Source organism: Serinus canaria, chromosome 7 (assembly GCF_022539315.1).
Source record: "Serinus canaria isolate serCan28SL12 chromosome 7, serCan2020, whole genome shotgun sequence".
Lineage (NCBI taxonomy): Eukaryota > Metazoa > Chordata > Aves > Passeriformes > Fringillidae > Serinus > Serinus canaria.
The window spans coordinates 10,369,601-10,385,367 of NC_066321.1; the positions used below are offsets into that span (position 1 = coordinate 10,369,601).

Below are 15,767 nucleotides of genomic sequence, written 5' to 3' on the forward strand. Positions count from 1 at the left end.
CATTATTTCTATCTTATCACTTCCCTGATATTCTTACAGTACTCCATTTACATATTCCCAGTTCTTGTGCTGCCCAAGTTTCTGGTGTTTGTAGAGGAGTGTGTCACTCTGTGGCTGTTTCTCGCTTTCTGCCCTTCTCTGCAATCAGGTGCTGCTCTCAATTTGCAGAACCATCACACTTCCTCTTCCCAGCACTTCAAAGCTTTACTCAGAGAAGGGTGGAAATCTGTGTGTTTGGAGGAGTGGGAAACAGACCTTAAGGGGAAGAAGATTTTAACAGCACATAGTTTTACAGCTAGTTTGATCATCCTCAACATTGTCAGGAATCATGGGGAATGCTTTGCTTTGGACACGAGTAGAAACAAAATGTGCCTGCAAACAGATGAGCAATACTGCTGACCAAACACACTGTGCTGTGTGCACACAGTCTGCAAAGAGAAAAAATGTTTATTTTTTCTAATGTCTTTCAATTGATTACACTTGGGTGTTTCTTTTAACAATAGCAGGTACACACCAGCTTCAGAAAGGATTGTTGATGGTGGCCTTAAAACAGCTCAACAAAACTTTGGCTGTAACTCCTAGAAAAACAATTCTCATTCTTTTCTAAATAGCGCCCTGGAATTCCGTCCAGCTGAAGAAACAAAATGGTCCTTTAAATGTTGAGCATGTGACTCTCCTAAAACACAATCAATCTAATGTGATGATTCCTCAATTTAACACATTTAATCTGAGCTCAGCAGGGCTCCACTCACGTAGATTTATGAAGGCAGTGGTTTGGAGCATGTAACACTACCAGAAACATCATGCACATGTCAGAAGGACTTCAAGAAAATTTAAAGAATAATATGTAGCTAAATCTGATATGGCTGATCCCTAATCAGATTTCACTGCTGCACTGATAGTGATCAATATGTTGGAAAATCCTACCACACACACACTAAAGAAATAATAAGCATTCTTGATTCAATTGATAAGTACAAGAACACCCCAGCTCTTTCTGCAGTTTTGCTGTAGCATTACTGTAGCTCAGTGTGTGGGAACTGGTGGTGGGAACACAATAAAACCCCTGGGAATCAGATTTACAGTCTCTTTGTGAGTCCAGATTTGAAAAGTTCCCACAACAGCTTTCTGGAGTTTAGCCACCTAAAATCTGAAAAACTCATTGCTGTCAGAAACTTTTGCACCTTCTCTTGTTGGTAATACCTGTAATGAGTAGGACTGAAAGGTATCATCCCTTCTCTTTCTTTCTTCTTCTTTTCCAGTCTTGTTATGCCTTAGGCAGCTTTGTGTGCAGGTTGTCCTTATGCTGTCACTTAGCCAAGAAGAAACAGAGGAGACATCCTCATAAATTTCCACAGAGGAGCTATGACCCATCTAATGCTTCATTTTTAGAGTTTGCTATTTCCATCACCTACTGAACAAGTGATTTGGTAGAAAATAAATTATCTCAAGTTTTTAAAACAACAGGTTTTATATTTTCTTTAATAAGTGTTAGCAGCAAAGTCCTATTATTCAAGATGACCTAGTAGCACATTATGTAATGTGGAAAAGCAGAAGTGCACTGTGCTTGTATCTATGTGTTTTAATCTGATTGGAAATATTGCTGAAACATTGTCCACAGTCCAGTGGAAACTTCCTACAAGAGGTGGGGGGGAAATACTGCCAGAGTTCATGAAGCCATGGAAAATTTATGGCACCTGACCTCATGGTTAGAAACAATCTCAGAATTACATGTTTACCCATTTTCCTGTTCTTACCTCAGTCCAGATGTGTCAATAAACACATATGCTGTCATTCATTTCCTTCAAATTCATCAAGCAGTGCTCCAGACTCACTAGCACTTGCAGCAGGTATGAGGATCACTCGTGGGCTGAGAGGGGTAGCATGGACTTTGGCATTAAGGCTTTTGGCATCATGGACTTTGGCATTAAAGCTTTTCTCAAATTCTAACCAAGTTTACTAACTCATGGGGCAAAATATATAAAAGTGCTTTATATCACTTTTATCATCTGTTGATGTAAAGGCATTTGTAAAGTAACCAAATAGCTTTGCTTTTATGGGTCCCCAGACTAGTTTCAACATCTGGGTTTTTTTATTCCATTTGGTTGAAAGCCCTCCCCTTAGCTGGAATGAAATGGATTGACAGTGTCACTTCTGTTATTGAAAAACAATATCTATTTGCTTGGAGATAATGAAACTGTATTTCCTAGCAGTTTTCTGGCATCACATCATAAAAGAAAGAAGCATAACTATGAAAAAGATTGCATAACTGAAAAAAGCCACAAGAAAGTATTACAAATGATGGCAAAGAGTATAAAGAGCAGTGAGTCTTAAAAAAAAAACAAACCTCAAACCAACTCAAATCTGGACATCAAGATTTTATCACATTAATGTATTTTTAGAAACATTTAAAAGATGTCTCTCCTGGAGGTTATCCAGTGGCTCTGTCATGGTTGCTCATGTGAAACTCAGCTGGTGCCAAGTGCTGGAATTTTCAGGCTTTTCAGATGAACCAGTGGTGGGTTCAAAGTGGGGAAGAGGTGATGTGGGAGGCACTTGCTCTCCTGGGGGCATCCATGTGGGAGCACTTATGGTTCTCCCGATGGTCATCCCGCTCCCAGAGGGTTTCCTCGTGACCCTACACTTGTCACCCTGGCTGGCTGGAGGTCTTTGCAGGCACCCTGGGGCTGCAGCTCCACTGCTGCTCCCTGTCAGGGGCCAGCTGGCTGTGGGGCACAGGGCTCTGTCACAGGTGGCCCCGTGTCCCCAGCCCGTGGCCATGGAGCTGCAGCCCCACGTGCTCTGCAATGTTTGGTGCCCGTGTGGTGAGCTGTGGTCTCCAGGGAAATGTTTTGTCATTGTAGCTGTCTCTTCCTTGGAAGGAGAGAGAAGATGATTTCCCATGCTTGTCAAGTCAGGCAGCTTTCTCCAGCACAGAATTTCAGCAAGCCTTTCAAAATTTCTTTCTAAAAACCCTAATTTAAGGCAGCATAGCACTTGACATTTAACTCTGTTGTTACCATGGAGATAACACCAAGTATTTTGCAAACTCCTGAAAGGTACAAGTTACACTGAATAGTGGGGAATCAAAATAAATAGATAGAAAATGCAGACTCCAGGCAAGAAAAGCAGCAGACCTACTTGTATTGACAAATAACTCTTGAACCAAAATTCTAGAGTTGAAAGCAATGGAGGCTTTCTTTTTAAAGAACTCATTTGTCTGGAAATCCAAAATTAACTATTAAGTCTGTTTTCTTCTCTAATGTCATTGAAGCAGCAATTCTCTTGAGAAAGTTTAATCTCTCAAGTAATAAAAAACAATCCATACCTTCTGAATTTTCAGTCTCTCCAGAATTTGTCTGTTTTAAGCAAGGATATAGTAATTGCCACCCTTCTGAGTCAGTACAGGCAAATCCCACAATCCTCCCAGAGCCAGTCTGTAGTGCAGTCCTTGCTAGAGGGACTTTGTCCACAGAACACATTCCTTGTGGAAACCTGCCTGTCTTTTTGGCTAGGGACTATATTTAAAATGAGGAACTAATCTGCCTGTTGTTGAGCCTAGTTACATGTTGCACTTCTGTGCTCTTGGGTCTGGCACTGAGCTTAAATGAAACCTGACAGATCCTGTGCTGACCTCACAGTAAGCTCCCATGGCAGCCAGGAGGAAAAGCCTTGATTACAAAATCAAAGACTTTGCCCAAACTTCAGGAGAATTAGTGTCAATGTCAAATTGGAAGGTAGCATTAGAGTTGGGAAGACCATTTTGTCACACTCTGCAATTTCATTGCCCTTAATGTGAGCACAGCTGTTTGCAAGATTTGCATGCTTTCCTTAACATGTCTGGGAATATGCTCTTGCAAGTGTGGAAAATTATTTGTTTCTGCCTATGGAGAAGGTGTCCTGTATTCCCACTGCTTCAAAGAGCTTCAAGGCTCCTGTTCTTCAACCAAATCATATTGTCTGTCATTTCTCTTCTAGATGTAACTGTTCTTTGACTTTTTGAGGACCCTCTGTGTAGTATCTCATTTTGGAGCTGCAGTTTTCTATGTGAAACTATTCAGTTTCCTTCAACTTGCTAATAAAGAAACTAGATGTCTCCATTTTGGAATGCTTACCCAGGTTATGGTGGTTGTTCAGAACAAGTAAAGGAATAAAATGATGGGCACCACTTAGGGTAAAGTTATTATTAAAAATAAGAGAAAGAGATGGTGACTGTGACTGATTCTGGTCAGCGACTGCTTCATAGAGTTCAAGGTGCAAAGCCAGCTTTTGGAGGGAGAGATCAGAAGTGAGAGAGAGATGCTTGGAGAATGGCTGCTGTGTAAATGTTTGAAGATTTATTGTGCATTTCTCTGGTTTGTGTTCCAGAAAGACGAGAAAGCCACGATAGCCAAGATGAACCGGCAGCGCGCCAACTCCATCAGCCATAACCCTCCGCACTGGGGTGTGGACCGGCCCTTCTACAACCACCTCGGGGGCCACCAGGTCTCCAAGGAGATGAAGAGAATGGTAATGCCCTGCTCTATGGACATCAATTCATTTTCCTCTCAATAGGGTGTTATATATCCCTCCTGCTTTGTCTGAAGGTTTTCACAGCCCCCAAGGGCGTTTTCCAAATGGGGGTGGGAAATTCTCCTTTGACTCCAGAAATAACAATAATCGGCACATCTGGAGGTGAGTGATGGTGAGATGAGGCACAAGGTTGTTTGAGAGGGGAAGGGAGGCTGAATGGCTCAAAGAAGGCTCTTTTGTCTGCCTTGTCCCACATTCTGAGCACTCATCCAGGCTGTGTGAGAAGACGTGATTATCTGCAAAAACTGCTCCATAGCCCAGGCATTCAAGAGGCATCGGAGATACATTTCTGTTAGCTCAGTACCTGCAGAGGGTTCTGGCTTGCATTGTCACAGCCAGGTGCTGTTCTCCTCTCTAAGCTGTGTGCCCGTGGGGCCCCAGGGGTGTCACTGCCATGTTTAATCCTGGAGAACACATCCTCGAGTACATGGATTAATTGGCCTAAGGTAGCAGGCTTCTTCATTTCTTTCTTGTACCTTTCACAGTCTTTCTAAATTAAAATGAACAAGAGCTAATTAGCAATTCAGTTGCACTGAGAGGACTTTTATGGCTTATTTTACATAAAAGGTGTAGATGACATCTTTTTTTTCTGCAATAAAGATTAAGAAGATAGCTCATATTATAGTGGCTATTTTTAATAATAATAGAAATATTTAACACCTCTATAATTGCATGCATAATCAGATTGTTCTATAACCTTATTTGTGCTGTTTTGACCCTTCATGCACAGTCAAAAGTGTCTATTTGTTACTCACTTAGTTGTCTATAGTCAAAGGTCTGCTCCAGGTCACCAAAGCCTTAAAGTATTTTAAAAAAAATTATGAACATGAGATTCAGTCCCACAGTTAAAAATTTGATCATAGCTATAAGAAACTGCATATGGTATCTTCTAAAGGGAAATGCTGGCATATTTATTAATAGTTGGTGCTAATATTATTCAATCTTAATATTATTTTACAGTGCTAAACCAAATTTCTTAGTAATAGTAATAGTGATGTTTCTTTCATTTCTCAGATCTCCAGATGAGGGCTTCTGACATGAGCATGCAGATCAGTGGAACTGCGCATTTTTTTATGTGGGCTTTTCAATAGGGTGTGCTCAATAGGCATGACATTATTAGAAGAGACTAATCACACTAGCACATAATTATAATTATAAGTTTCTTTGAATAGCTTTTAAGGGGTTCTTGAAGCCTCCTGTTCAGAAACAAGGTGTATGCATGCCAAATGGTATTATGCTTCTTGGTGTTAATTACAGTTTGCCGTGTCTAGCTGGTTGTTCAGTTGGAAAAACATAATTATTTATTGAAATACCAAGCTGAGTCCTAAAAACTTCACTGCCCCTCACTTGTAGGAGGAAAGACTTACTTTTTTTTTTTTCCTTATCTTGAGCCTTTCCCTGTAATGCTATTTAGCTTCTTGAAAATTCAGCAGCTCAGAAAGTCCCTTCTACTCAATCTGCCTCTTATATTAAGCTCTCTTTTGAGAAGCTGATGTTGCATGCATCAGGCTGTTTCTTGAAAACCAACTGAAACCTGATTCAGAGGTATTATTTTCAGCTAGATTTTTGTTGTTCTTATGGACTGTTTTCTAAATCTGTTATTTACAGATTTACAGATCTGTTACGTTTGAGATGCATTAGTGAAAAGGCAAACATCCTCCCCATGGCCTCCCATTTTAATATCTGCTAGATGGACATTTTAGTGGTTAGAACACAGGAGCAATTTCTCCATCTCCTATCTCAACTCTGTGTAAACTTCTAATTTAAATATGCATTTTTGGTACCACCCAGCTTTGCACAGTGCTTTGTCATCTCTAGCACTGTGTTACATGTATGCTGTGTGTGCTTAATGCATGCAGAGTGCACGCTGCCTGCAAACTGCCGCCTTAGAAACACAAAATGCAGAGAGACACCAGGGGAGCAGAACTACAGAAGCTTTTATCAGTGCTCCTCTGGGATGGCATGTCATTGATCTTGGTAAGCAGCACCAGCTCTCAAACCTCCTGAAAATGTGCTCTTTGTTCCACATCACCCACCTTTCCCCAGACCTTTTGCATGTTGTACATAGTCTTTCTTCTTGGAAGCTGTGAACATGTAAGGTTGGATTAGTCAAAGTATTAAGCCAAGGGTGGGCAGTACAACACTGCCTTTCTCTTCAAGACCTGGAGCTCCTTAGCTCTGTAATTTCAAAACAGGCATTTAAAAGGGTAATTGTGAGACAGTCCTCAGGCAGGAGCCAGGTAATATTGCAGTGATGTGCAGTTCCATTATATTAATGTGTAGATATGAATGCATTTGTGTGTAGGGAATAATACAGATGGTTATGAAGGGCATGGGGTTTTATCACAAATGTAAAACATTTTGCATTTTAAAGACAACCATATTTTCAGAAAAAAAAAATAGACACAGGGGTTTTTTTGTGGCTCTACTTACAATTCCCTGAAAGAGAATATTAAAGTTCCCTGAATTGCATTTTTGGGAAGGCACTGTTATATTTAATAGAAAACAGAATTATTTTGGCCATTTTTCTTTCCAGTGAATGCTGGCTCTGGTGGCTCTCTCTATTCTTAGGATATATTAGCAGAGTCTGAGAGGAGATGGAGTAGCATCAAATGTAACCCTTTAATCCTTTTTTCCTCCTCCTCCTCTTTTGTCACATCATTTCAGTGTGCTGCCCTGCTGGGGTTTATGTGGAATGGCAGCGTGGGCAGTGGCACGGGGCACCTTTGGTCCCTGCTCCTCTCCTTGTCATGGCTTGGACCTTAACCTGCACCAGCTCCAGCAGATTTTCCATGATGTTTTAAGCTGAAGTTTTCCCTTGTGCACAGAGGAGTTTTTTCAGACACTTGCACATATGAATAAGACAAATTATCCTGCATGTGTTCATGTGGTGGTAATCTAAAATGTCCTGGAAAACAGGAGTCACTTTCCTACTCCTGCCCTGGCTAACTGGGGCCTGAGTCAAGGGGTTGCAGCTGTGTCAGCTCATCCCATCCAGCACTTTCCTTGTGCACTGGTCTTCTCTCCAGACCATCACAGATCCTTCTTTTTCCCTTCCCAGTGCTTAGCAGTGGCCTTCCTCACCCTGCAGAGCCTCCAGGGAGGCAGCAGCCCAGGGACATCAACGCTGCTCACTGCTGATGCTGACCTCCATTAGCTGGTGCAGCAGCCACAGCCCCGAGCAGACTGGTGACTGTGCAGGGGAAAGTCAGACAAAAATGCCCTGGGAGGGCCAAGAGCCCTGCCCTGAGCTGGCAGCCTCTGCTGGAGCCTGCTCCTGGGAGCCCAGGGTGCTGCAGGGGCACAGGGCAGCTCCAGGCAGGAGCCAGGGCAGCTCCAGGCAGGAGCTCCAGGGCTGCCCCAGGGCAGGGGAACCTGCACAGCATCAACCCAGGGCTGCACACAGAGCAGAGCTGAGCCACAGTCTGGCAGAGCAGCAGAGCTGCTTTCTATTTTTATTGCTTTTTACAGCTTGTCTTCTTGTTTCCTAAACAAAAGCAATCAGTCCAGCAGCAGTGACTGTATCTCTCTGGAAATGGAGACTTTTGTGCTGCTCATTCCCCCAAGTCTTCATACACCAGCCTTGTCTTCCACACTGTCTCTCTAGTCCAGTTTGTAATTGCAAGAGGGTCAAGAATAAGTGGACTTAAAAGCATTTGAGAGTACAGGTATATTTATAGCTAGAACAATATTTATACACCACTGAGAAATACTTTGCTTTTCCCAGTATATATTTCAGAGCGCTTTTATAAATATTGATGAATTTTAGACTTCTGGAAATAATACTTATGTCTCAGTTTTCATCAGCAAAACAAAATTGCTATTAAAGAAAAACCAATTTGGGATTGTAGTTGACTGTAAACTGAAAGAGGTTTGTTGTAAACAGCAATAAAAAGGGAAACGTTGATACTTTCCAAAATTACAGGGCTGTTCTAGATGACAAATTATTTTCTTGCACCTTTTACTCTGCTCAACATTATTAAGTTTGTATCCAGAAAAGCACATCCAGGTTGGGATTACAATAATTTAGATGTGGATGAGTTAGAGATAATCTAGTGGACAAAATTACAAATTAGCAAATTACAGAGTTTCAACAGTGTGTCCTCTGAAAGTGTTGAAATATTGTGTTTGCTCTAACCTAGAAGGGAGAAGACAGATTAGGAATAAAAGTCTTCAAATACAGGAACGTTTATAAGGACAAAAAATAATGATAAATCATTCTCCATAACTGTAAAGGGCAGGTTTTAAAATAATCATCCTAATTTGCTGAAAGGAAGGTCTAAGTTAAGAGAAAAACTTAGATGCAAGGAACAGGCTGTATAAGAAGCTTGTGAAATCCCTGGTTTTCATGAACAATTTCTAATTATTTTATCCAGAGTGACATCACAAAATCCTTTGCAAATATTGAAACAATAAGGTTAAAAAGACTCTGTTGGGAGAATGTATAGGGAATAAATAATATATGAATAATAGGAGATGCATGTAAAGATTTTAGAAAGTTTCTGATCTGGGCTGCACGGAGCTTCATGCCATTGCTCCCCCCCCTTTGTACAGGTGCCAGCTGTACCCCCAACATTGCTGAGAGATACTTGTCTAGCCCTTGTTTAAAGACCTGAAAGGATGGAAAGTCTTGCTGGGCATTCTCTTCAACAGGTTTATGATTTTTGTTGCTGTTTTACTTCACATCAGTTTGAAACCAAGGTGCTGCACGACCAATTCACAGTAGATAAAAGACAGTTTAATTTTCTCTCCTTTACAATTATCTTCTCTGTGGTTGAAGACTATTACCATGTCTCTGCACAGCTCTGATTCCCTCATCAAGTTTGTTCCCTGGTTGCAATGCTGATTTCAGTCTGACCATGCTTCTGTCATGAGTCTGGGTACAGCTAATGAACCATTTAATTTGCAGTGAAATTGCGTGTGGAGTCAATGTTAGTTACAAAGTAAAAAACTGACATAAAATCAAATAGAGATTATGTATGTGTAGGAAATACTGCTGCATGCAGATGTTAAAGATGTGAGACAAGGTTATAAAAATGGATCCTGGCTGGCATGATGAAGGGAATCAGTCCTGATTCCTCGTGGTGCTGCTCAGAGCTCTGCACATCTTCTACGTGATATTTGATTGCTTGGTGTTTGTTTTCTAATGAAACAGCACTCATCTACAAGCAGGGCCATTCAACAGTAAAATAATTCTTTGTCCTGTTCCCCCTGTCCTAAATCAAACAGTTCTTTGCATTTTGCATTGTTCATACAGCTCATTTCCTCTCTTTATGTCTCCAAGTTGCCCTTACAATAGATCTTGTTACGTGGAAATCAGAACAGGGGAACAGGTGCCTCTGTGGAACAGATGCCATAGCTGGTTCTGTGCCAATTCTACCTCTTACATATCAGAAACAATTAAAATAGAAAATAAAAGCTCCATAGGACAAGTTTGCCTCAGTCAGCTCTGTCAAAGAGAATTGGATTTGAGGGTTCACCCTCCTCTGAAAGGTTTCATTTCACTGCAGGTCACCATTATCCTCTTTTCCAGCAATCATCTGCTAAATCTGGAAATTGCAACACTGACGTCAGCAAAGCTGGGCAGGGGCCCCCAGTGGAGAAGAATTTGACCCACTATTTTTTCACTGCTATTGTAGTAATCTAACTCATAATCAAGCAGGGAGAAACTCACAAAATCCTTTCTGCTGTAATCTCCACATATTGCTGTAGATCTGGGAGGAAATTGTTAGTCTAGTCTGGGTTTTACAGAGCCAGTTTGGTTTTGATAGCTCTCAAACAGCAAGGGGAGGAATCCCATCCAGCAGTTATGCTGTGTAATTGCTTTGGTGCTCACCTGGAAGAAGGGTTTGCCTGATTCACATGGTCCATGGGATCTCATAGAAATGACTGGGAGTACAATGTACATTGCTGAAATTGTCAGAGGCTTTACACTGTTTGGTATCCTCATCTGCTAGCCTTTTATTCTAGTTGATCAGGACTTGCAATCATCCTTGATTACTTCTTTAAAAGAGGGATAAGAATCCCTCTTGTAAAGAACTAATCAATGCAACAGCAAATCTGCAGCTGCTGTTGAGAAACCTAGACAGAGTTTGATATTTGCTTGGAAGCCTTGCACTGATAATTTTTCCACCATTCAGTACCCTTTTCTAGAATAAATTTTACTCATATGGGAAAGGTCATTTGGACTGAGACAGTACTAAAATGTGTCAGACTGCTTTTGATTGGGACTAAATTTAGCCTGCAGAAATAAAGATACAATTCCCTTTTATTCACAGAAACACTTCTTCCAATGTTCATGGAAGCATTGCACAGGTGGATTTGTGGCACTTCCCAGAATGATTTCCAAAGCTTCCTCAGGGAGGCAGTAAGCCTTAATGTCAGAAGGTCAGCAGGTTTGGGTCTGGGTTTCAGAGAGGGTGAGCAGCTCTGGCCAGCACCAGTGGGCAGTTTCAATTAAGGCTGGTTAGGCTGGGATCCAGTCTGTCTGCATCTGATTAGAAGGCAAACAGTAGTTTCTGGAGAAGTCTGTGGTGTTTATCATCATTTGGAGAGTAGACATGGAAGGGCAGAGAATATGGAGCCAGGAACTGATTCAGAGCATTTCTAGGACTGCTTATTTTTATGTCTGCTTTGCAAGTTCTAAAAACTGTTCACAAATGAGGCACAGAACCAGAAACCATTTCACTTGAAAATGTGACCTTTGTACTGGAGAAATTTGGATTCAGAGTTCACAGAAAACTGTGAGCAACCTGCACTTTTCAGAGGTGTGAGTTCAGAAGTTAATTAAAAGTAAGTTAAAGAAAGCCTATTTCAGCCAAAGTAACCTCTTGTGATCTGTAGATTTAAATCTGATGGCCCAGGTAAATTCATGGCATTGGCCAGGTCTGGTCTGCCAGCTGAGGACTGTCTACAGAATCATTTTGAGTTGAAGAAAACAGAAGGTTTAACCATCTGTGATCAGTGCCATGGAATGAAAGTCTTTTTATCAAGTGGGGTGGGCTGCAGAAAAGGAGTACTTCAGCTTTCCTTTTCAGACCTCATTAGTCTCTGTTCCAGCTATAGCAGACACACTCATCATTTAATCTGTTTCATAAACTGGTTTTCTGCCAGTCTGTTGTTCTGCACTTAGATGCTTGTTAAATATCCTTCCTATCAGGCTTTATTCTTTCTGGGCTCTGGAAACAGAAATTGTGTTATTTTTGGCTTGAGTGCTTTGAAGTCCTTCAGTTTTGCTTCTGCATTTACACCTGACAGCATCTATCTTCATAGCCTTGTCTTTTTGACCACAGGGACAAAGCAGAAGGTACAACAGTGCTGAAAATAGATGTGAATAATTAGTTTTGTGGTAGAGCCAAAGCAGGTTTGTTTTTATCAACATCTACTCTCAGCCTGTCCCTTTCTCTTTTCCATGGTCACTGTCTCTGGGAAGCCCCTCTGCAAGTTGGCCCTCATTCTTACAAAGCTCATTTTGTCCCTAAGTCCAAAGTTATTTCGATTTCTGCTCTAGCATCATGTAAGTTCTATTTTGACTTCGTTCTGAGGATGAAAACAGGGCAAGAAAAATTAGTTTCTTTGTCATTTTTCCTCCTAAGATCTTTGCTGGAGTTGAGAACGAAGTTTTTAAGGGTGGAATTTATGCTTCCCACACACATTGCCATTAAGAAGGTCATGAGGCTCATCAGCCCCTCTACTGCCTTATTTTTGGAGTTAAATGAAAAGTTAAAAGCATATAAAATCTACTCCACTTTTCTTTGCATATTTACAATATGTTAATAATTGCAGCCAGTGTTCTCAAAGTTAGAATTATTATTTCTAATCGTTCTTGATTTGAAGTGTTATGGTGTAGCAATCAGCTTGTCATGTCTTTGACAAACACTTTGTCATTCTATTTAAGGAATGAGTTTTAATCTTCAAAGAAAAGGGCTTAGTTAATTTAGAAGTCAAGCAGAGAGATGGCAGTCATATGAGCTTTTAGCACAATAGATATTCATAAAATATCCCCCATAAAGTAGTAAGCCTTAGGGGCCATAGGGACTGAGGCTGTAATATTCCCTCCTTTCTTCCTCCTGCACATCTACTCCCACTGAGGATGTCAGTGTGCATTCTGAGTCACCTGACCTGCCATAAAACAATAGGGCTTTTTTAATAATCTCTTGTGGAAAAGACAAAAGAGCAGAGCCTTTAAGGGAGTTGATTCAGCTGAGTTTAGGTCGTTCCTGAAGTCAAAGAGAGGACTGTCTTACTCTCAGAGGATTATTAAATGCTGTTACCTTTGCTTTTGCAATCTGATGGCAGAGTAATACAGCTTCCTGGGGGAATGAGAGAAACACCAGTACCAGGGATATTTAAAATGAGACTGAATAGAATTTGCATGAGGTCCTATGTGCAGCAGTCCATTAGTACTGCACTGTGGTAAGACCTATCTCATGCCTCATGGTCCCTTCTAGAAGAAGGGAATTTTGGCCTGAACAAGGGCTACTTTATCATCATGATCATGGAGCTATTCCTGAACTCCTGCAAACTCCTATCTGTCTGATTCTTGTAGCCATCATCACTTTTGTCATTTCCATCCCTGCTGACAATTCCCAGCCTTTTCTGCATAGCTTCCTAGAAAACCATTGGTATTGTTTCAGCCCGCTGGGTACAAATCCATGAGCAGTCAAGAGGGGATTTAAATTCTTAACTCCAGGAATTGGTTGTTCCTCGTTGTATCCCTTTACACTCCCTCTCCTAAATGACAGGCATCTCATTTTTATCAGCTCTTTTTTGGGGGGAGGTTCAGATTTCTGTATATGCTTGTGCACATTAACCAAAACCCAGGGGGAATCTCCCTCCCAACCCAGAGCAGGGTGGGCAGCATGACCCTGGTCAGCTCCCCTGCCTGAAAGGATTCTTGGTGAGTGATTGAAACGTGGATGCTTTAGTGGAGAGGGAGGAAAATCTCTGGTCACAGCCAGGTCCTAGAGGTGTATTTGCTCTATATCCTGGCAAAGTCTTCCAGTGCAAATAAGAAAGAGATCTTGTAATAAATGACCAGGTTTTAAGAAGCTGTGTTTGAGGATTTTCTTCCTAAAATAATCCCACAGACCTTTCTCTAGAACAATTCCATTTTTGGCAATTCTGCTACAAGAATCTTTAGTATGAAATGGTAGCTTTTGAAGTGAATCATTTAATTTGCTTAACTTAAACAGGTTCCTACAACATTTAATTTTAAGCTGATTCTCTCTAATTAAAGTTCAAGTCACTCTTAAATATTTAGCCTTGTTAAATGAAGATCCAGAAAGGAAAATGTGATAGCTTTTTTCTTTTCTGCTTTACCTGAAATATGTCTTTTTTCGGTCTTTAGTTTTGAAGCACCAATTTAATTTGAGTTACCATCAAGAATAATTTCCAGAATTTCAAGCACAATTTAGTATTGTAAATTGAAAAGCTAGATCAATTATTTCTCTTTTATTTTAGAAACCTTCCTTGTAACAGCTTTCCTGAGGAAGAGAAGCAGGGCAGAATCAAACTCCATGTGAATTAAGTGTTCCCCCATATAAATGGACAGTTAAATATTATTCCACACTTGAAATATTGGGGAATTTTTTGAGGATGTGCTTGCTGAGGTGTTCTAGTAACTTGACCTGGTCAGCCAGTGTCTTCAAACTTGTGCATCCCAAAGGCAGGAGTGTGAGATCTGTGTTTAGTTGGAGGAATTCAGTGGGATGGAGGGTTACACAGCTGGTTGTGAAAATCAGACTGTTTTAGGGGACTCTCCCACTGCAGTCAGTCATCCAGTTCCCAACTGGCTAAGCTTGAAAAAGTGACCTTGATATCTGTCTAATAAAGTACTGGCTGTTTTCTCATCCCTTCCCTTTGCTTATTTCTTGGCTGGTAGCTATTCATGTTCAGTTGACTGTCTTTTTTTTTTTTTTCCCAGCCTAACTGACTATGACACCAGACAAATGAGTGAGCATTTTGTCTCCATGATTAATCAGTGAGCTTTCAGTTTTGGCACTGTGTTGTAGGATTACTTAGAGGATAAATAAATAAATCAATCAGATATGTCTGACAACTGTAAAATAATTAGGCAGAAGAAGAAGGAAAAAAACCACGCAACAAAAAGTTGAATGATCCCCCTTGAACATAAAATCAGAAAGTAGTTTTTTTTTTTTTTTACTTGAATAACTGGACATGCTAACATGCTAATCAACATTATTATTATTTCCTTCTTCCCACTGAATCTGCTGGTGGTTGTGACATGGGACTGAGAGACTTCCTTGATCTGAATTTCCAGTGGGTTAAGTTGGAGTGGCACTTTCTGTTTAGGAGTGTGGTTTTAGTCTGAAACAGAGTATGTAAAAATGGGAATTGCTCTCTCAGTGAATCACAGTCCTGGCTGCTGACCTGAGTGACAGACCTCACTTCTTCCCTCTGGCAAAGCTGGTGTGTTGGCTTTCCTTCTGCCATGTGGCCACATTGCTAACTCACTGCCAGGGCAAAATCTGTTCTCATTTAGTATCTGGTCAATGCTGTTGTTTCTGATGGTTTTGGACAAGGTCCCTGTGGGAAGACTTTTGCCCAAAGATGTTTGATTTTCCACAGTCAGGATGGATTTCAGTGTGCTGCCCCCAGAATGGTTGCTGCTGCAGGTCCAGCAGCTGGAATATCCTCACGTGCCCTGAGCAGTTTTGGCCTGAGGTCTCTGGGAGAAAAACAAAAGCAATTCTTCATATCTCACAGCTACATTTGTTTTATGTTTTGGAACACAGGGTACAAACTCTGTGCCTGAGTATTTGACCCTATTTGTCAAATGTACAACTTTTCTTGACTACAGTTAAATTTAAGCCAAGATGTCAGAGGGCACATTTTATTTCAGCCCATGCAAAATGGCAATTTTGATGTAATTTGGTCTGTTAGGTTTGTTAATGCTAAGCATATAAACTTAAGCCTCCATATAAAATTTTATCTAAGGCCTTCTAGCCATTACAGCTATGGATGACTCATAAATACTTAATCCATTCAGGTGGTCCTGAAAGAATTGTGAATATTTGGGCTATTGCAAATATTATAAATAATTTCTGAAATTATTGTGTGTGCCTGTGATGAGGGGAGGAGCAGGGAGACCCATGGGAGAGATGAAAACCAAAATGCATCCATTGCCCTTAGCTGAGCCCTGACATGAAGAGATGCAGCCTGGTTGAATACAG

General features: G+C 40.9%; 1 protein-coding gene across 1 annotated transcript in view; it reads left to right on the forward strand.

The window, feature by feature from the left end:
- ADCY5 (adenylate cyclase 5) overlaps positions 1 to 15,767 on the forward strand; it is a 200,762-nt gene that overhangs the window by 153,776 nt on the left and 31,219 nt on the right. Inside the window, exon 8 of the mRNA XM_030241746.2 lies at positions 4,369 to 4,509. Within this exon, the coding sequence (XP_030097606.2) occupies positions 4,369 to 4,509 (141 nt within the window). The remainder of the gene's footprint in view (positions 1 to 4,368; positions 4,510 to 15,767) is intronic.